Source organism: Melospiza melodia, chromosome 9, assembly GCF_035770615.1.
Source record: "Melospiza melodia melodia isolate bMelMel2 chromosome 9, bMelMel2.pri, whole genome shotgun sequence".
NCBI lineage: Eukaryota > Metazoa > Chordata > Aves > Passeriformes > Passerellidae > Melospiza > Melospiza melodia.
Genome location: NC_086202.1, coordinates 32,173,065 through 32,195,205, shown reverse-complemented (window position 1 = coordinate 32,195,205; position 22,141 = coordinate 32,173,065). Strand labels below are relative to the sequence as shown.

The 22,141-nt window shown below is 46.7% G+C and overlaps 1 protein-coding gene across 1 annotated transcript in view; it reads right to left on the bottom strand.

Annotated features, from left to right (window-relative positions):
- PTEN (phosphatase and tensin homolog) overlaps positions 1-19,093 on the bottom strand; it is a 54,987-nt gene extending 35,894 nt beyond the window's left edge. Inside the window, exons 1-2 of the mRNA XM_063164095.1 lie at positions 18,951-19,093; positions 1,268-1,352 (exon numbers count right to left, since the gene is read on the bottom strand). Of these exons, the coding sequence (XP_063020165.1) occupies positions 1,268-1,352; positions 18,951-19,029 (164 nt within the window). The 5' untranslated portion in view covers positions 19,030-19,093. The remainder of the gene's footprint in view (positions 1-1,267; positions 1,353-18,950) is intronic.
- Positions 19,094-22,141: the final 3,048 nt, after the last annotated feature.

The window sequence follows — 22,141 nt, the reverse complement described above, 5'->3', positions numbered from 1 at the left end:
CAAATGATTTCCCTTCAAATGATCCCTCTCAAAGATCTCTCTTAAATGATCTGTCTTCAAATGATCCATCTCAAAGATCTCTCTCAAATTATTTCCCTTCAATCCCTCTCAAATGATCTCTCTCAATCTCTCTTCAAATGATCCCTCTCAGAGATCTCTCTTCAAATTGTTTCCCTTCAAATGATCTCTCTCAAAGATCCCTCTCAAATGATCTCCCTTCAAATGAATCTTCTCAAAGATCTCTCAAATGATCACTCTCAAATGATCTCCCTTCAAATGATCTCTCTCAAATAATCTCCCTTCCAGTGATCCCTCTCAAATGATCTCTCTCAAAGATCCCCCTCAAATGATCTCCCTTCAAATGATTCTTCTCAAAAATCTCTTAAATGATCTCTCTTCAAACGATCACTCTCAAAGATCCCTCTCAAATGATCTCCCTTCAAATGATCTCTCTCAAAGCACCACTTTTCAAAAACAAAAATCACAACTTTGAACCCTAAAACCACAAACTTTTGGCGGCTTCTACCAAGTGTTTGGTTTTAACACAGCTTCTCACAGTCTCCAGGCAGGGTCTGAACTAAATGAATTGTATCAGTGTTCCTACAACACTCACCACCTATTTCTCAGTTGTGGCCAGCAGTTCAGAGTAATGATTTTATCTGAAGTTAAAAATGACAATCTATAGGGGCTTTTCTACCAGCAGCAACAGATTTTAGGTCATCTTTCTCCTTGTCCATAATTATTCAACACAACCAATGTAAAAGCCTTTATTAAAAGTCATTTACTTTTATGCTTATGTTTCAAATTTGCTGTTTGAAACAAGTGTTTGCTACATTTTCTATTTGAAATCAGAATTTACTAATCAAGCACTTCATTTATCAACTGAAGAAAGGATAAAAGCAAACTTATCCTGAAATACCATCAGTCGCCTGAGGAAACTCTTGACACTGAATAAAGCCATTGGATTGATGTCTTTCTATAAGTAAATAACCATTTTTTACTGCAACACAAGTTACTGCAATCAAATTTTCCCATTAAAAAAAGCAGATTATATGCATTTAAGATCAACCCAGAGCACCAGGCTGCCCATTTTTTGTTGTTTCCAACATTTTTCAGGATAGCTATTAAGGCAACATCTATAAAATGCAAAAAAACTCAGCATTTCTACAAGTCAGAACACACAGGGTTTCCTCAGCAGGACATAAATGAGTACAGAAAAGATTATTTAAAGTTTTATAAGTTAAGGAAAATAAAAAGAAAGCCTTACCTCACTACATCATCAATGTTGTTCCTGTACACTCCTTCAAGCCTCTCTGCAGGAAAGCCCATAGCAATTATGTTTGGATAAATATCTGAATATTCAAGTTAAGGAAATGTTTATAAAGCATGGGAAACGTCTACAAAAGCATTAAATGGATATTAATCAAATGTTTAACTGTACCCAAATCAGACTGCATGCAATAAGTGGGAATGTGCAGATCTAAAAAGGATTATATACTTTGCTTATCAAAAAAAACCCCAACAATTACCCACTTCTGAACAAATATTCTCATTTCTTATTCTAAACTACCTGCGATTCAGTTGCCAAAAGCAACCCAGGATAAAAGAATTTAAGAAAAGTACCTCTTAGGCAAACAAATCAATGCTAAGGAAAAGGGGCAAATAAGAAAATTTGAAGTTTAGAGTTGATGTAATAAAGAAGTCAAAACTGCTAGAAAATGATTGGTATTTATTTTCCCTGTGGTGAAATGATATAAGGATTTTTTTTTGAACAGAGTTCTAGAAAAGAAAGTCCTCCTAAGTTTAAAGCATTATTAGAAATGATAATGTAGTGAAAAAGTTCAGCTGAAGAGTGAACCAGAAATGAAAGCAGCAGCTCCAAACAACCCATAGCCTGCCACATTAACATACTCCTCCTCAAACTAATTTTAGCAGGAGCAAGAACAAAGCATGATATGTTTGAAGTTGGCCCTGCTTTAAAAAGGGGGGCTGGAGGAGGTGATTTCCAGAGGGCTCTCTCAAGCTAAATTATCCCAACCTTTTCAAATTTGTTTTTATTTTCATGGTGAAAATATACCAAAGCTCCAAAGAGAGAATGGGAGATCCTGCAGTGGCTTCCAAAAGGCAAAAATTGCAGTTGTGTGCACAAAGAAAAGCCTGAAGTAGGACACAAACTACTCTACTCCACCCTTGCAAAATTCCCACAAGTCCTCAAGAGCAGAGCAGCACAGAGCAAGCTCTGCATTGACACCATTAACTGCAAGGCTTCAGAAAAACATCAGGAACTGAATACACGGAAATAATGTTTTGTACTCTTGGAAAAAAAAAAATAAATTAGCATTTACTGTGTTGTAATCCAAGTATTAATAGGCATTGGTCTGCTTGGGCCATTCGACAGATCATTTGTACAGACAAAGAGAAAAAATATGGAAAAGTTTTGGAGTAAGCCAAATAAATATTTGTGGTTGTTTTAAATACAGACACGGAAACAGGTTTGTGTCTGGTTTGCAGTTTATTCTGTACTTGCCAAACACTAAAAAAAACACATATTGGGGAAAAAACCCAACAAAACATTAAAGTGCTTAACTTACAAAGCTTGTGATAACCTCAAATCACAAACTTTGAATTTCCCTCTGATCTATTTTACTCAGCAAGCAGTTCACACCTCTTTAATTAACAAAAGGTGTGATATAATTAGCAAAGTCTTCACTGCTTTATCAGTTATTCTTTGCCATAAGCAGAAGAATATCATATCATGGTTTGATATTCTATTAACTGAATTACCTGGTTGATACACCTCATCACTCCCTCCTCCTTTTCAATTCCTGATTCCTCCCCACTCCCAGCTCCAGCATTTTTCTCCTCCAAAGCCCCTCCTTGTGCATCTGAGCAGCAGGGCTACACAAACCATCACACACCATCAATTACCACAGCAAAACAATCCAGAATATCAGTCTGCTTGTCTTGTGGAAGACAAGCCCTCATGCTGGCAACAGAGAGAAAACAATTTCACTTTGACACATCCAAACAAAACTCAGTTTCAGCTGCAGCATCACCCATGGGACAGCTGCCCAAACTTCACTGAATTGCCAGTGACTTGCTCACACTTTGATTTGCAATCCTGACGTTCAGATGCTTCTCCTCTCCCAGGGGCTGAGACAGGAGATACTTTCCAGGATTCCCAGCTGGTGCAAGATGGGAGAGAGGCAGACACACCCCCCCTGAGCCAAGGGAACAGAACATCTCAACAGCAGCGTTCCAGCCTGCTCACACACTGCTCCAAACACCAAAGCCTCCAAGCACAGGCAGATAAAAAGTTCCAAAATAACCTGGCTGCTCCCAGGCTCCATTCCTCAGCTCCTGCCTCAAGGGCACAGCTCCCAGCCATTCCTGCTCCAAACTGCAGCCAGGCAAAGCCCTCCAGGACCAGGAGAGCAGCCTTGGACTGACTGATCCCCCCCTGGCAAGCAAGAGGCACTGGGAATGCTAAAGCTCATCCTGGCAGTGCCTGGACAGGGCTTGGAGCAGCCTGGGACGGTCAAAGTGTCCCTGAACATGGCATGGGGTGCCACTTTAAGGTCCCTTAAACCACGAGCTTCAAGGTCCCTTAAAACCATTAAGGTCCCTTAAAACCATGAGCTTTAAGGTCCCTTAAAACCAGTAAGGTCCCTTAAACCATGAGCTTCAAGGTCCCTTAAAACCAGTAAGGTCCCTTAAACCATGAGCTTTAAGGTCCCTTAAAACCAGTAAGGTCCCTTAAACCATGAGCTTTAACCCATTAAGGTCCCTCAAACCATTCCATGATTCTGTGATCATTACAATTTTTTTTTACATTTTAAGCCAAAAGTGGGAATTGGAAAAGGTGTTCCGCAATATGTCAGTAAGGAAAGACAACGAGAAAATACTTGAAATAAGGAGGGGAGGTGGGAAATATGAGTCTGTTTATGAATCTGTTTTCTTCCTCTTGACATGAGGAAGAAAACTTCCCTGGAGGGTAACAGAGCAATGTCCACAGAGGGTGCTGAGTTTGTCTCTCTCTGGAGACATCCCAAGCCCACCTGGAAGTGTCAGCAGCTCCAGGTGACCCTGCCTGGACAGGGAGTTGGACTGGATGATCTCCAGAGGTCCCTTCCAACCCCAACTATTCTGTGAGCCTGGGATGCTGATTCACTACAATTGTTTTGTGTGACCTGACAGCACAAAATCCCAACTCAACTGTTGCTCAAAATGAAGCACCCAACAGTTATCCTCATAGGGAGGAAGGGCTGTTTTTACAAAACAGGATAATTTTTATCAACAGGCAAGCCAATGTCTCCCCCACCTCAACAGAATGGTCCTGAAGCACCTCGGTGATTATCTGAAGGCATTAGGCTGGAATGCAGCTCCCAGGCACTGCTGACTCACCCTGGTGTCTGCACAGGGCTGCTGCCAAAGGACACGGCCCCAGCACCGCCCTTCCAGCTCCAGCTGCTCCAAGGCAAGCAGGAACAGCAAGCACAGACCCATCTCAGTGCTCAGAGAGAGGATTTTGGGGTTTTTTACGTGCTGACAGAAATACTCCTGGCAGCACGGTGAAGAGATGCAGAAACATAAATATCCTGAGCTGGAAGGGACCCAGAGGGATCATCCTGGCCCTGCACACACATCCCAACAATTCCATCCTGTGCACCCCTGAGAGCACTGGCCAACTCTGGCAGCCTTGATGTGCTGCTTTGGAGCTCTTGTGGTGCTTCAAACAATTAAAGAAAGCCTTTGCTTTAGAGATGGAAGAACAGAATGGAAGTGGTGCTGCTGTGTGCACAGATGAATTAAATCTCTGAACAGAAATTTGAAGTTTCATCACTTAAATGGAAAAGCTGTCATAAAGCCAACTTCTTCCACCCATCCTGTGAAAAACTACCCCAAATCTGCAGCAGGGGAGGGCATGGCTGTTCCTGCATCCTCCCAGCCTGTTTTTATCCCCATGCTGAGGAATGAAATCCCTGTTCAGGGACAGGGACAGCCCCTGATCACTGCAAGGACCAGTTCACAGAATCACAGAAATTCAAGGCTGGAAGAGACCTGAAAGATCATCAAGTCCAACCCATGTTCTAACAATTCAACTAGATCATGGCACCAAGTGCCACATCCAGCCTTTTTCTGAACTCTTCGAGGGATGGTGACTCCACCACCTCCCTGGGTAGATGATTCCAGTATCTGACCACTCTTTCTGTAAAATACTTCCTTCTTAATTCTAACTGGCATCTCCCTTGGCACAGCTTGAGACTGTGTCCCCTTGTTCTGTCTGTTGTTGCCCGGAGAAAGAGACCGACCCCCAGCTCACCACAGCCACCCTTCAGGAGAGACCGACCCCCAGCTCACCACAGCCACCCTTCAGGAGGTTGTAGAGAGTGATGAGGGCACCCCTGAGTCTCCTTTTCTCCAGGCTGAGCACCCCCAGCTCCCTCAGGGGTTCCTCACAGGGTTTGTGTTCCCAGCCCCTCTCCAGCCTCGTTGCTCTCCTTTGGACACACTCAAGCATCTCAACGTCCCTCCTAAAGTGAGGGCCCAGAACTGGATGCAATACTCCAGGTGTGGCCTCACCAGGGCCGAGTACAGGGGAAGAGTGACCTCCCTGCTCCTGCTGGCCACTCCATTCCTGATCCAGGCCAGGAGCCCTTGGCCTTCCTGGCCACCAGGACACACTGCTGGCTCATGTTCAGCCAGCTTTGGACCAGCACCCCCAGGTCCCTTTGTGCCTGGGCACTGCCCAGCCACCCTGTGCCCAGCTTATATCGTTGCAGGGGGTTGTTGTGGCCAAAGTGCAGGACTCAGCACTTGGTCTTGTTGAACTTCATCCCATTTGATTCTGCCCATCCATCCAACCCTTCCAAATCTCTCTGCAGAGCCCTACGTCCCTCTAGCAGATCTACACACATTCCCAATTTAGTGTCATCTGCAAATTTGCTAATAAAGGACTCCAAACCCTCATTCATGTCATCAATAAAAATATTGAACAGAACTGGCCCCAGCACAGGAGCAACCATGGTTCAGGAGCAACCATCCCCTGAGCAGCACCTTCAGCAGGCTCTGCTCTCACCAGGCACACACTGCAGCTCCACACAGCCCTTCTCACACCTCACTTCACTCAACATCCATTTCCAAAGCTGAAATTAAGATATTCACTACCAGGATGAGATTTCTTACACAGGAGCTTGGGAAGCTGGGCTTCCATTCAAAGGGAGAACTCTGAATCATCATGAAATTGGTAACCAAACTGCTAATTTTAGAAATCTGGGAGAACTGATCAGTTAAAACGTGCAACAAGCTCATTATCAATTCCAAGCTTTTTTTTTTTTTTTTTTTTTTTTTTTTTTAAGGCAGGAAAACAAAAATGGAAAAAGCCTCAGCAAAAACAAAATCAACCAAAGAGCTGTAACTACCAAAATTTCACAGGATATGCTGAGTTGGAAGGAACCCACAAGGATCCACAAGGATTTGAAATGGGCTTTTTAAAAAGCATAAAAAATAAATCCTACCACATTTTGCCAAAGTAGCTCTTCCCTAAGATACTCATTCCCAAAAATGGTTCTAACAGTTTTTAAAGTACTCAGTCTTGTAAACATGGAAGGTGGGATTTTAGTGCTGATAATAAAAAAAAATTATTGGACAGACCTATGATCAGAGGATCACAAATATCCTGAGCTGGGAGGGATCCCCAAGGATCAGGGATCCAGCTCCTGTCCCTGCACAGACACCCCAACAATCCCACCCTGTGTGGAGCTCTGGCAGCCTCAGGGCTGTGCCCATTCCCTCTGGGGAATATCCTTGCCCTAAAATCCAACCTGAACCTGCCCTGGCATTCCTGGGTCTGTCCCAGGCACAGAGAGCAGAGTTGGGAGCTGCAGCCTGTGCTGAGCTCTGCCCTTTATGTCCTCCTGTGAACAATCCCAGTGCTCCTGGCTCTGGGATTATTCAAAGATTGTTCTGCTGCCCCTCCACACCCTTCCCCACCCCTGTGTCCCTCCTTTGGTCACACTCTGGCAGCTTCACCCCTTCTCTGTGCTCTGGTGCCCCATCACACAAGGCAGAACACCACAACATCCTCCACTCAAGTTTTTTATCACCAGCTGCACAACTCCACTTCCAAAGGAGCCAAACAACACTGTGCTGTGCCCAAGGAACCCTAAAATCACCACACCCCATTATCTGCTCAATCACCCCGTGCCACAATGATGCTTTGTCAATGCAGAAGGCAGAGCAATGCAAATAATCCATGTGGCACTGCAGCAATGCTCTAATGCTGCTCACACACTGAACAAAACACTCTCCTTCAAGGCTGAAATCATCCCCACATTGCTGAAGATGACAGTCTTTCCAGTTGCTATGAGAAAAATCCTGGATCATTATGCAAATCAGCTGTTATAATCACTTTCAAAAATAGCTGTCTATATATTCACATTATGCCAAGACCAAATTAAAGAATATGCAGTATACACTTGCAATTTTTTACATACATAGAGATATAAAAGTAAATTACTCATGTTGGTCCTCTAACTGATTTTGTTCACAAATTCAGACTTTTTTCCTAATAATGGAAAGTGGCCAAAAAAGCATAGCAAAACATTTACCAATTCTTAATTCTTAAAGAGTCACAAGGAAGCTGCAAAAAGCAACAGCTGCAGCTTTTCCTGCAATGATCAACACTGCCAGTCAGTAACTGGAACATCATGAGAATGTCTGAGGGGTTTTATGAAGTCCTAAATTTCCAAGTATTTAACCCCTGATCCTCACTCCACTCCTAAGGTGGCTATAACAGGAAAACAAAGAGCAAATGACCTCATCTCCTATTTTATAGGCAGGCCAGTGCTACAGAATTTACACAGAGCTTTTGAAATCCAACACTGAGATGAGTTTTACATCAAAACAAAAAGGAAAAAGAACTTTTAAACTCATAGTCCCTTGCAATTTTACTAATATTAGTATTTTCAAGGGGCTGGAACAAAAGGAGAAGTGGGAATGGTTTCCCATCGATAGACTGAAGGTTTGTATTGGATATTGGGAAGAAATCCTGCCCTGACAGAGGCTGCCCCTGGATCCCTGGCATGTCCAAGGTCAGGATGGACAGGGCTTGGAGTGACCTGGAATCATGGAAAGTGTCCCTGCCATGGAACTGGCTGAGCTTTCAGCTTCCTTCCATCCCAAACCATTCAGGGATTCTGTGAATCAAAGGCTTCAAGAAGACCTAGCAAACATTAGATTTTGTGTTTCTTTAGAAAGGAAATGTCCAAGAAGGAATATTCCTGAAGCTGTGAATGATGGGGCTGTTCAAGCTGTGCTCTGGAGCTAAAAATCTTCCTGCACATCCTGAACCTGACACCTGCAAATAAAACAACAACAGTCCATCTCTCCCAACCCTCAGCTTCCAGCTCCCAAACTGGAATTTCATTTAACAAAGAACAGCCTTAAACTGAGGAATCTACAGCCTGAAAAAAGCTCCACAACTGCCAGCAATGTTAATTTTCACTTCCAGTTCAGGCAGGGGAGGCTTGGCCTTGCTTTAATCTGCTCCCCAGCAGCCCACTCCTCATCTGCTGCCAGCTCTGCTCTGTGTCACCCTCACCCCCTGCCTGCCTGCCAGGGGACACAGCCACCAGCGTGGGGTGGCCAAGCTGTCACTGCCACGTCCCATGTGACAGCAGAGCCCAGGAGCAGAGGCACAGAGTGGCTTTGAAGGCTCCCCAAGTTGCTTTGTTGTCTGAATCAGCCTGCAGGTTTCAGGAGCTGTGGCAGCACAGCTGGGCTGAAACGTTCCCCTGGTGACCTCCAGCCCTTTAACTCCAGCTTTAACAAGTCACAGAGCAACAGCAAGGGAGAAAATAAACCAGCACTGCTCTAACTGTTCAACAGCTTGACAGCCTGGAGCTACAGGGGGAGTGTTACAAGAAGTGTCCACACTCCATCCTCAAACAGATTTAAGAGCCCTGACAAATGGCCAAGCTCTTATTAGTGCCATTTGCTTGACAGCATCCCAAGAACAAAAAAGAAAATGGCACAGGAAAATATATCCAGGCAAATCTGAAGACTTTCCTGACATGCATGCTGTTTAAGCTGTACCCATGAGTGCCCTCTTTATTTACCAGGCAGCATTTCCATTAGCCAGCATGAAATGCAAAATCATTTTAGTGTTTTTCTAGGAGCCTGGATCAGCAGGAAGTATAGAGGAAATGAACAGGAAGAAAGTTCTTCAGAGCAAAGGAGGATTCCTTGTAGCCAGCCAGCTGCACTTGTCAACTCTACCATCTGTGCCTTGAACAACAAGCAAAGGGACCAACTCAGATGTGGCTGAAACATTTTATCATTTACAAGAAATGCATTTAACCCCTTGATGCTCTATGTTCCAACAAGGACTCTCTTTTCCCCCCCATTTTTTAGGGTTTTTTTTTAAGCTTCCAGCCTGCAATTTCAATGCAACAACTGCAACTCCTCCATATCCAGGAGGCAAAGCTGCCCACATCAGGTCATGGGGCTGCCAAAGGTCTGCAGGAGAACTCAAATTCATAAAGAAATAAAGAAAATTCATAAAGAAATAGGCTCCATATTCCAACAAGGATTCTCTTTTCCCCCCATTTTTTAGGGGTTTTTTTTAAGCTTTCAGCCTGCAATTTCAATGCAACAACTGCAACTCCTTCATATCCAGGAGGCAAAGCTGCCCACATCAGGTCAACAAAGGTCTGCAGGGGAACTCAAATTCATAAAGAAATAAAGAAAATTCATAAAGAAATAGGCTCCATATTCCAACAAGGATTCTCTTTTCCCCCATTTTTTAGGTTTTTTTAAGCTTTCAGCCTGCAATTGCAATGCAACAACTGCAACTCCTCCATATCCAGGAGGCAAAGCTGCCCACATGAGGTCAACAAAGGTCTGCAGGGGAACTCAAATTCATAAAGAAATAAATCAGAAGATGGCTCAGGAGGAAATGCCAGGTTGTCTACATCCACAACTCACTTCTGGACCTGTTCATTATATTGGGAGTCATCCCAGAGCAAGAATCTCTCCTTTCATCTGTGGGGTGTAGGAAATGTGTCCAGGAACTCTCAGCCATATGGAGGCTTTGCTAATGGGGTCATGTTAAAACTGGGGGGAAAAAACCCCACAGGCCTCACAGCAGAAAGAGAAAAATGGTAACAAAGGCATGAAAGATGATGGCTGCTCTAGAGAACAGCTTGTACTGCCAAAGGCTGAGGAAAAGGCACCTGAAATTTCCATTTCCAAATGGTCTGGAATCATAAATAAAGACACAAAAGCATGCAGAGAGTAAAGGAAGCAGGAGATGCAAGAAATGTATGGACAATGCTCTGAGGCACAGGGTGGGATTGTTGGGGTGTCCTGAGCAAGGCCAAGAGCTGGATTTGATGATCCTTGTGAATCCCATCTCATGAAACCCTTCTCTAAAATAGCTGACTATATTAAAGGCACAGAAAAGCTGCCCTGCCCATTCACAAAGAGCAAACAGGAACATAACAAATGATGCACCACACTCTGTTACTGATACAAAGTGAAGGCAGAGACTGAGGCTCAAGTCCCTAACTCAGAGGGAAACATGCAGAGATCCAGGAAAGAAAGTTCTTTTGTTTCTGCTGCCATTGTGGAAAGGCCACATCCCATCTTTCCACAGCCAGCCACAACACATGGTGGCCCAAGGATGATGGTGCAGAATCACAGGATCACCGAGCTTGGAAAATGCTCTGGCATCATCAAATCCCCACCCTGTGGGTGCCACATCCAGCTGTGCACATGAGGCAGGGATTGAGCAGATCCCCTGCAGAGGAAGCAATGCTGGGAGAAGCTGCACCACCACACCCCAAATTGAGTTTTTAAGTGCCAAACTGACCTGTTCTAACCACCATCCATCCAACTCAGCATGAGCCCTTTCCAGCAGAGCTGTGAGATGTGATGGTGTGTTCCCAGCACACCTCCCCACTCTGCAGCATCTCCCTGAACCACCACTGTGTACTTAAGCATGTCCTAACCTCAAACACCCCCAGAAAAACACAGGAATTTTATTCACTAAAGAGAAGCCAGCACAGAGGAGTCACTACTTTGATATTTACTGACAGGAAGTGAAAAATGGCTCAGACTCAACTTTTTGCAAGGCTGAAAGAACATCCAAAAACTTTCAGAGACAAGGGAATTTAAAAGAGCTGTGGGGCTACAGCACACTAAAAACCTTCAGAGGACAGAAATTACAAAAAGCAGGGTTTGTATGGATTGATCAAACCTTAATGTGTGTGGGGTGGGTCAAAAGAAAATAAATAAACACAGCACAGTAAAAACCTTCAGAGAACAGAAATTATAAAAAGCAGGGTTTGTATGGATTGATCAAAGCTTAATGTGTAAAAGAAAACAAAGGTGAGTGGCAAAACAAGACCCAGGGCTATTCTAATAAAGCACTACTCAAACAAAAAGCTCCAAATAGATAATTTTATCCAAATGAGATCTGGTGTTTCCCTCCTCTAAATGTTAGCATAAAAAAAGGACATTACTTCTCCAAGTCACCCACACAAGAAATGAAAGAAGAGAAAATCCACAACTCTTCACTTGGAGCCCAATATATACCCAGGCAATGCCATGAATTGAGCAGAGCCCTGTAAGAAAATTAATCATGCAATTAAAAGCTATTATACCACAGCTCCACAAAGGCAGAATTAAGTTTATAAAGACATTTCTTAAGCACTTCACTACAAAAAACTGGATATGAAGCAGTTTTTCTGCACTGCTGCACGCAGTGGAGCTGGGAGTTCATCTTTAAAGGGAACAATGCCAGCTTTTGCAATAGTCATCATCCCAAACACAGAGCAGTGGAGTTGAATTTTTTTAGCTGCACAGTCAATTACCATTTGAATCACAGAGCCACCACTTGAGCTCCATTGCCTAAGAATTGTTATTAAGATAACCTAGATTTATGCAGCATGATACAGGGCCTAATTGCACAATTATTTACTTCCATTCTACAAAAATTCTTTTTTTTTTTTTTCCCAGGCCCTCACAGGCAAGAGCAGAGGAGGCAGATGATGACAGGAGCAAAGAGGATGCTGGCTTGAAGTAGAAACTGCAACAAGGATTTGTTTACATCTGAAATATCAACCTGGGCCTAAGACACATGCAAAAACTAACAGAGCCCAAAGGAGACTCAACCACCCACAAATAATCCATGTTTCAGGAGACATCCTGCTCTACAGAGCCACACATTTCCAAATAAATTCTCTTCTTACAGCCTAGAAATCACCATTCCAGTACCTCACAGGAAATCCCAAAAAACCTTCACCCAAGTGCCAAATCCAAGGAACCCACACCTCCCCTAGGATTTAAGATGAGGCACAGGGCATATCCAGGAATTACCACACACAACTCCAGGCTACAGATCCCAATTTCCTCCCTGAAAAAGCCATGCAATAAATTAACCTTCAGCATGCACAGCAAATGAATAAAAATCACACAGAGCTCTGAGCTGCTCCAAACTAGGAAGGAGTCAGTTCTGAGTAATGACACAATCTTTGGTCTCTAATGTAATTAAGGGATTTGACAGCTCAGCTGCCTATTCCCTCCCTTCTCTTGCAGTTTGTCAGAACACAACAATTGTCCTTTAAATCATTCTACAACAACATTTTCATGTTTAAACCTGTGGTAAGGGAAGATTCTGGCTAAGGTACCAGGGTATAATTTGTCAGCTTATGCAGCATTAATATGGCAACAACATTAATCCATTATAAATAGAATTTCATTTAGGAACTATTCAGCAATTCACAACCTGCAAAAACTTACACAGAACATTTCAACTTTGTGTTTGTACTCCTTGAAGTTTAGGTTTGGCTTTATGGTTTTAAGCAGAGAGGGGTTTAACACAACATCCTTTCAGCCATATTTTACTGAATAAATTATATCAATTGATATTAATTATATCAACAACAAAGAGGATTTAGGTGTCCAAACCAAGCTACAAGGGAGAGAATGAAGAGTACAGCTACCTCTCTTCTGGGAGAAAATTAGGATAATTCTGTATTCCTCTATCAAATGTTTTAAGACATCAATACTCAGTGTCTCTACAGAAGTCACTGTGCCCCAGAACACTTTGGCAAGTTCTTCTTGGTGTTCTGAGTGTAGCAACAGGAATTCTGTCCCAGAGAAACGTGCCAGCCCCAGCCCAGCAGTTATCTAGAGCCAACTAATCTCTGTGCATGATTCTACTGCAGCAGCCCCAGTGTTGCATAAGCTGCACACTCAATTCTCCATCCCCTCCCAGGTCAGGGGAAGGCAGATGGAACCATCCTGTGCACAGAAAGGCTTTCCTGGCTAGCAGACATTCCTAGAAAGATGCATTTCCAAAATTCACCATCCTCCAAGAGTGCAGCTGGACCACACAGAGTCAATGTGGGGAGGGATTTCCACAATTCCTCAACAGGGACAGAGCTGTCCTCAGCTAGCAAATCCCACAAAGCAACCCCTCAAGTGCCAGCACCTCATCAGTCTTAGTGTAAGTAACAAAAAACTTGGATTTTTCCTTAAAAACACTCAGACCTGGTCCTAGCAAAGCTGGCAGCTGATCCAGCATCACCCTTTTCATGTTTAACAGCAAAACCCTGCATGTTCTGAAGACTTCTCAACTTAACTGAGCTTAAAACCAAGCTCCAATCATCAATCACCCTGGCTGGGCATTTTTAAGAGGTCACCAGATAAGAAATACCATGCAGGGTGCCCTCATTTCTCTGCCCACCTTGAGAAGAACACACAGCCACCACTTCAAAGTGTGCACAGGAAGGTAATTTTGAATTTGGAGTTTAGCTTGTGCAAACAGCCTCCACATGCACTGACAATTTCTGATCCAAGCTGAAACATTTCCCTAAGAATTCTCCATCACAAGTGCAAAGGTATGAGCTGGAATTTGTGAGGGCTTTTTTTAAGTCCCTTTCTGAATAAAAGCAGTGGAAAAGCAGGGCAGGAAGGGGCTGGGTGACTCTGGATGGGATTGCACCCACAGCACCTGCTGGAGTGTGGGGTTTGAAGGTTTTAGGTGCCCAACACCCCCATCCACACAACCATGGCACAGGGTTTGGGGTTTTCTGGCTTGTGGGGAGCAGTGAATGTCAAACCCCAGAAGGGAAAATGCAGGAACACATTTGCAGCAATCACCACCTTGCTTTGTCCACCTTTGACAGGTCAAACCCTTCATCCTTGCTAAGTGCAGAAATCTTCCTGGGACCAAACACACCCTGCACCAAGCAGGGAACTGAAACTCTGCTGAGCCCCAGGCTTCTGAGATGAATTCAGAGCAAAACTGGCACTGATCTGGTCCAAAACCCAACACCATCCCAGGCTCCAGAAGCACAATCAGTCTGCTGGGCTCCAAACACTGCTAAGGAACATGGTTTACTTCAGAACAAAGAAATCCTTTCCCACCAATAAAATGCATTGCCAGTTGGTCTCTTCCAGTTTCTTCTAAACCCTCCCTGTGCTTGTGTACAAGACAAACTCGTTACAAAACCTCTAACAAACTTCAATTTTAAAATGAGCCCAAGTCTTTTAAACAAATGGCATTTCCAGCTCAGGCTCTATTTTTAAACACAGTATAGACCTCATGCTACTAATTCACTTTTTTTTTTTTTTTTTCCTGGAAGCTGAGCCATTTTGAGTCAAGTCCCATAATTTCAAATTTCATTAAAAATGCAAAGAGCTTTAGGACTGCAAACAGCATAAAGCAGTCAAGAAGAGATCCTAAGGAGAGATTCTAAGGAGCTTCCTGCTGCAATTTCAGCATTCCCCCTGCCTTTCATTCCACGAGACAAAGGACGTGTGAGACGTGTAAACTGCTCCCAACATCTCCCCTGCCTGAATGTTGCTGCAGTTTGGAGCACTATGTAGGTCACGAGTTCCACATGCTTCAGTCGAGCCCTAGGCTCGGCTTGGCTGCCCGTTTGCACCCTGACAGGAGGCCTGGGCACGGCAGGCAGAGTTTAACCGAGCTAGGACACCCCCAAGAAACAGTTACATTCATTCCCGTTTGCTAAATTCACACACAGAGCTGTTAAAACACAGGTAATCCGTGTATTGCTGCACGGAGGGGTTTTCTTTTTACTGTAAAGAGGGCATCACGAAACTGCACAATTTCAGAAATAACACACAGAACATTCCTCAGAAAACATTCTGGTGCTTGCAGCATCAAGAAATGCAAGCATCAGAGAAGAAAGACATGAATCCAAACTTTCCTTCTCACCCACGGGCACCAAAAAGTATCCAGGGCTGCAGAGATTAATTAAAACCCAAATAAACCAGAACTATCTGAAGTATTAAACAGCTGATTTAATGTCTCCACCTTTAAAACCCTTTTTTCTTCGAAGTTCAGAATATTTTTTCCAAGATGTGCATAAAGAGTGCTCAGAGAGCACATCTGATTAGATGACAAGCAGCAGCAGGGTGGTTTTTAAAGACACCCAGGCCCATTTTCACTGATTTTGGGAAGATGCTGTCTCCCTTTGCTGAAATCCCACATTACACACACCAGGATTCTCACCCAGCTCCTCAGGAACTCAGGGCTCCACCTACAATGTCCTGTACTGCAAAGATCAAGATCATCAAGATACATCAAGATCACTTTTAAAAGGCTCTGACACAGCCCAACCGAGGATTTTGGCACTCCAGCACCTCACCCAGCCTGCCTGGGGCACCCAGGAGTTCCTGGCAATATCCATGCCCAAAAATCTCTGATCCACACTCCAGCACCTCACCCAGGAGTTCTTGCAAGGCATTTGACAATATCCATGGCCAAAAATCTCTGATCCACACTCCAGAACCTCACCCAGGAGTTCCTGCAAGGCCTTTGGGTAACATCCATGGCCAAAAAATCTCTGATCCATACTCCAGAACTGCCTGGGGCATCCAGGAGTTCCTGCAAGGTCTCTGGATAATATCCATGCCCAAAAATCTCTGATCCATACTCCAGCACCTCAGCCAGGAGTTCCTGTAAGGCCTTGGGGTAATATCCATGGCCAAAAATCTCTGATCCACACTCCAGCACCTCCTAGGGCACCCAGGGGTTCCTACAAGGCATTTTGATAACATCCATGCCCAAAAATCTGATCCATACTCCAGAACATCACCCAGCCTGCCTGGGGCACCCAGGGGTTCCTGCAAGGCATTTGACAATATCCATGGCCAAAAATCTCTGATCCACACTCCAGAACCTCACCCAGCCTGCTTCAGGCACCCAGGGGTTCTTGCAAGGCCTTGGGGTAATATCCATGGCCAAAAATCTCTGATCCATACTCCAGCACCTCACCCAGGAGCTCCTGCAAGGCATTTGACAATATCCATGGCCAAAAATCTCTGACCCACACTCCAGAACTGCCTGGGGCATCCAGGAGCTCCTGCAAGGCCTTTGGGCAATATCCATGGCCAAAAATCTCTGATCCATACTCCAGCACCTCACCCAGGAGTTCCTGCAAGGCCTTGGGTAACATCCATGCCCAAAAATCTCTGATCCACACTCCAGAACCTCACCCAGCCTGCTTCAGGCACCCAGGGGTTCCTGCACGGCCTCTGGATAATATCCATGCCCAAAAATCTCTGACCCACACTCCAGCAGCTCCTGGGGCACTCAGGAGTTCCTGCAAGGCCTCTGGATAATATCCATGGCCAAAAATCTCTGACCCACACTCCAGCACCTCAGCCAGGAGTTCCTGCAAGGCCTTGGATAACATCCATGCCCAAAAATCTCTGCTCAGAGGGGACGTGGCAGAGCACAGAGCACAGACACCTCACCTGCCCTGACTGCAGCTCCTTTCACTCCCCAGCTCCTAAAGGAGGTGAGCAGCAGCTGCTGAGGGTTCTGGAGCTGCAGGAGGAACCCAGAGCTCCATTTCCCAAATGTCCAATTCCTGGCTGCCCTTCCCTACTGGCTGGACAGAGGCAGCTACCCTGAGAAAGCATCTCAACACCTGCTCCTCCTGCCATGCCTTCAACAGCTCACCTGGGCTTCAGGTTTTCTCTTTTTTCCCTTTAATATCACATGGTTGTGATATTAAATCCATGGCCATGTGTGTAAGGAATGAAAAGCTACCAGGCTTTTATTCCCAGCTAGCAGGGATGGTGAGCAACAATTCCATGAGAGTCCTGCACAAAGTGATGAAAAAATTCAACTTTCACTTCTGCAGCAGCATCAGCCTTCATGCAAAGCCACTGCACAGAAATCCTCATTCATTAATTATCTGTTCAAAAAAAAAAAAAAACCACTTCTTCCAATAATATTTTTTTTTATCATTAAAGAATCCATACCATCTTTTCCACAATTTTCATGGCAGGACTGCAGCCAGCTGCTCCTTTTAGAAACACCAGCCTAAGCCCAGTGTTTTAACATAAAATTCTAAGAATTAAAATTCAAAATAAGCAATCAGCACTTGACACATCATTAGGAAAGCTTGAGCAATAAAGTCGAGGTTCAGCATTCACTGATTTTCTTGCTGGGAGGATATGAGCAGTTAAAAAGATGTGTTTGGGTCAAACTATCTCTCCCTACCAAGGGCACATCTGGGCAAAGATGCCTGAAACAACAAACTCTTCAACTGTGAAGGAAAAATCTTTTGGTTTTGCCACCATTTAACTCTTTCCATAAAGGCAACAAAATCTTCACAACGGCCAACAAAATCACCAAGTGCAAGAACCTAAAAATCCAGGCCTAAAAGTATTTTTATCACAAACATAATGCAAAAATAATGAACCAGAGCTGTTGGGTTTTTAACTAAATGCTAAACTGAAGTCCAGAACATTTCAGGTTGTTTTAAAGCCATCAAAATTTTAGGCCAAGGCTCAATGCAAAAGCAAGAGATCTGTACTACCTACAGCTTTCAGCAGCTTTGATCCTGCTCAAAAACTGGATTTATTTGGAGCACTTGCTCAGACCTGAATGGAATTGCTCCAAAACCCAATAAAATTTCCACCTAATCCCGTGGCAGAACAGAAACATCTCTCCACAGGGAGAAGCCCAGCTCTGAGCACTGCTGTCAATATTCATTTTCCCAACTTCTAAGCAAAGTTCTTGCCCCCAAAACCTTTCCCACAGCACCAATCTTCCCCCAGCACGGAGCAAGACCCTGCCCCTACCCACCATGAGCCCTGCAGGGCATTCCAGGCGAAAACATCTGCCCAGCACATCTGTTCCAAAGGCCACCAAAACTACACACCGGCTTTTGCCTCATTAGCCGTAACTGCACGCTAATTACTTATTCCAGAATAAGTATTCTGTACAGCGCTCCTCCAGGAGACCCGACACGCTCTCGTTTGTGACACATCCTCGGGAAAAATAAAAAATATGGTGAGTTTTGGCCGTTTTGGGGTTTTTTTTAGAATTTGGAAGGAGCGATTGCCACCTCTTGCCGTGGAGAGCCTCGCTGCATGCTAAGGTACAGCTCTGCCTCAGCGGAGGGCTGGAAATCAGGGCAGAGGACACAGCCTTGCACTGAAGCAACCCGAGGAAAGCCACAGGCCTGCCACGATTATAATCGCGATTCAAGACGAGTTACTAAATTAAAAAAAAAAAAATATAGACATATATATATAGATAAAGCGCTGTGCACGCAAATCACGGCGGGTCGGGCGCATTTGCTGCGTGAGCCCAAGCACCAAAGGAGAGCCGGAGATAAGCGGGGGGCTCCGGGGCCGGGGGGAGGGAGGGCACGGCCCCGGCTCGGCTCGGCTCGGCTCGGGGGGGCCGCCAAGGAGCGCTGGCGTTAATCCTGGAGCTCCCGTTAATCTGCCGGGCCCGGACAAAAGGCGGCCGAGGCGGCGGCGGCGGGGGAGGGCGCGGCGGCCCGGGCGAGCCCCGGCGGGCGGCGGAGCGGCCGGGGGCAGCGCGTTAGGTAACGCCGCGCGGGTCTGATGCAATCGCGGGACGTGCGGGAGCAGGAGCGGGAGGAGGATACAGGTCAGGTCCAGGTCGAAGCCATCCTCCTGGTATCGCCTTTTGTTCCTGCTGACGATCTCTTTGATGATGGCGGTCATGTCTGGCAGCCGGGGGCCGCTCCGGGGCAGCGCGCAGGGCCCGGGCGGCGGCCGCGAGGCACCACCGGGCGGCCCCGGGCGCTGATGCTCCGGCGGCTCAGCCCCGGGCGGGCCCGGCTCCCGGCGGCGGCACCGGCTGCCGCTCCCTCCTCCTCCTCCTTCTCCTCCTCCTCCTCCGAGCGCGTCGGGAGCCGCGCCGAGCCCCTGCGGGCGGTGCCGCCGCCGCCGCCGTGTTTGGGGCGAGCGCGGCGGCGGCGGGGGGAGCAGCTCTGCGGCGCTCCGGGCCCCGGCAATGGTGACAGCGGCGCGGGGCGCGCCCCCGGCCCGGCCCCGCTCCGCTCCCCGCCCCGGGGGCCGGGCGGTCGCTCCCTCGGCTCTTCCCGGCGGCGGCTCCTCAGGGCGGCACGGCCGCGCTCATCCCCCGGCCCGCAGCGCTCGCCGGCGCGGGGCGCCCATCATGGCCGCGGCTTCCGAGAGGGACGGCGGGCGGCGCCGCCACGCCCACGCGACGCATCCGCCAACACACAAAGTAGTCCCTCCCACCCCGCCACCGGAGAAGCGGAGAAGCGGCGCACCGGGAGGACGAGGGGAACGGATCACGCTGCGCGCACCATCCGCACCCCTCTGTCCGCCGGCTCTCCTCGCCCCACAGAGGGGGTGGGGGACGGGGGGGAGCGGCGAGCGGAGGGATACGAGCGATACGGTGAGGCGGCGTGGTGCTGCGTCCGTCACGTGGGCGCTGGCGGCGGCGCCTCCCCCGCGGGCGGAAGTGGCCGTGAGGGGCCCGCGCGGGCCGGGGGCCCCTCAGCCCCTCAGAGCCCCCGAGCCCCGGCACTGCCGCTTGTCCGCCTTTTCTCTTCTCTCCTCTCCTCCTTCCTCAACCCAGCTGGGAGGGAGGAAGGCGAGGGGAAGAACGGGCTGCGGGGAAAGGCAACAGCGGGGGTGTCAGCCCGGCGTCTTGAGGGGGTTCGGCTTCCTCCCCTCACGCTCCCCGGGGTTGGCGTGGAGTGGAGGAGGCGCGGTGAGCGAGCGCCTGTCGCCCCCTGCAGCCACCGGGGCACGGAGGGAAGGGGGCTCGGGGCCGCCTGCTGCCCTCGAAGGGCAGAATCAAATGAGTTGGAAAATCCCTGCCAGCTCATGGAGTCCCAGCTGTGCCCGGTGCCCACCTTGTGCCCAGCCCAGAGCACTGAGTGCCACCTCCAGCCCTGCCTGGGACACCTGCAGGGCTGGGCACTGCAAAGCTCCCTGGGCAGCCCCTGCCAAGGTCTGAGCACCCTTTGCATGCAGAAATTGCTGCTGATATCCTCGGGGTAGCCCAGCTGGGGGACAGGGACATGCCAGTCCCCCCAGGCCAGCCCAGCCAGCAGCCCGTGGGGTTTCCACGGAGCTTTCTGTCCATTCTCCTTCCCACGCTGATCACACTTCACCTGGCAGGGAGAAAACCCTGCCTAGAAATCTCTAAATCAGTCTTTATGTAAAATATTAGGGGATAAACCCCATTGTACAAGGCTTTTCGCACTCTGAGCTGAGAGCTGTAACTTTTTGGGAATTTATTGTTTTAAATTCAGGAAATTACCTTTAAGGGCTCAAAATAAAAGAATATCAGGCAGAGGGATTTCCCAGGTTGCTGCATCCTCCAGCCCTTTGCAAATGCTCTATGATATAATTCCTTTCAGAAATACCAAGTTGCACCTTGAGATGTTCTACCACCATTATTCCCACTGCAAAGCTGTTCCCACAACCTCCTCCTGCTTTTCAGGCTAAATATATTTGGGACTGATCTCCATCCCCTTATCCTTGTGCCAACCCTCCAGGAGCACTTGGTGGGCACAGAGCTCCGTGTGAACCCCCTCAATTCCCACATTCCCAATTTCCTCCAGCTGCAAACCCCAAAATTGATACCATGGAAGTGTCCAAGGCCAGATTGGAATGAGCTGGGTTGAGGTTCCCAGCCATCCCAACTTGTGTGAGGTTTAAGTTGTGTTCCCAACCCCTGGATCTGGTTTTAGGTAAGGGCTTTGGGGACAGAGCTGCCACCACCACTTTTCCTCCCAGTATAACCCCGTGGCTCCCAGTACATCCCATTTTCCAGCCAGCCCATTCCACTGGAGCTGCGAGTGGAAAGCCCATGCGAAATTTGGGAAGGAAATCAGTCACAGTCCCTGAATATCTGGATAAATTAGAGCCCAATCCCTCAATATCTGCATAAATTGGAGCAGAACCCCTCAATATCTGCATAAATTGGAGCCCAACCCCTCAATATCTGCATAAATTGGAGCAGAACCCCTCAATATCTGGATAAATTGAAGCATAACCCTCAATATCTGGATAAATTGTAGAACAAATCCTCAATATCTGGATAAATTGGAGCACAACCCCTCAATATCTGGATAAAATGGAGAACAACCCCTCAATATCTGGATAAATTGGAGCACAACCCCTCAATATCTGGATAAATTGGAACAGAACCCTCAATATCTGGATAAATTGGAGCACCATCCCTCAATATCTGGATAAATTGGTGCACAACCCCTCAATATCTGGATAAATTGGTGCACAACCCCTCAATATTTGTATAAATTGGTGCACAACTCCTCAGTATCTGGATAAATTGGAGTACAACCACTCAATATCTGGATAAATTGGAGCAGAATGCCTCAATATTTGGAAAAATTGGAGCACAACCCCTCAATATCTGGATAAATTTGAGCCCAATCCCTCAGTATTTGGATAAAATGGAGCCCAACCCCTCAATATCTGGATAAATTGGAGCAGAACCCCTCAATATCTGAATAAATTGGAGCACAACCCCTCAATATCTGGATAAATTGGAGAAGAACCCCTCAATATCTGGATAAATTGGAGCACATCCCACAATATCTGGATAAATTGGAACAGAACCCTCAATATCTGGATAAATTGGAGCAGAATGCCTCAATATCTGGATAAATTGGAGCAGAACCCCTCAATATCTGGATAAATTTGAGCCCAATCCCTCAGTATTTGGATAAAATGGAGCCCAACCCCTCAATATCTGGATAAATTGGAGCAGAACCCCTCAATATCTGGATAAATTGGAGCACATCCCACAATATCTGGATAAATTGGAGCA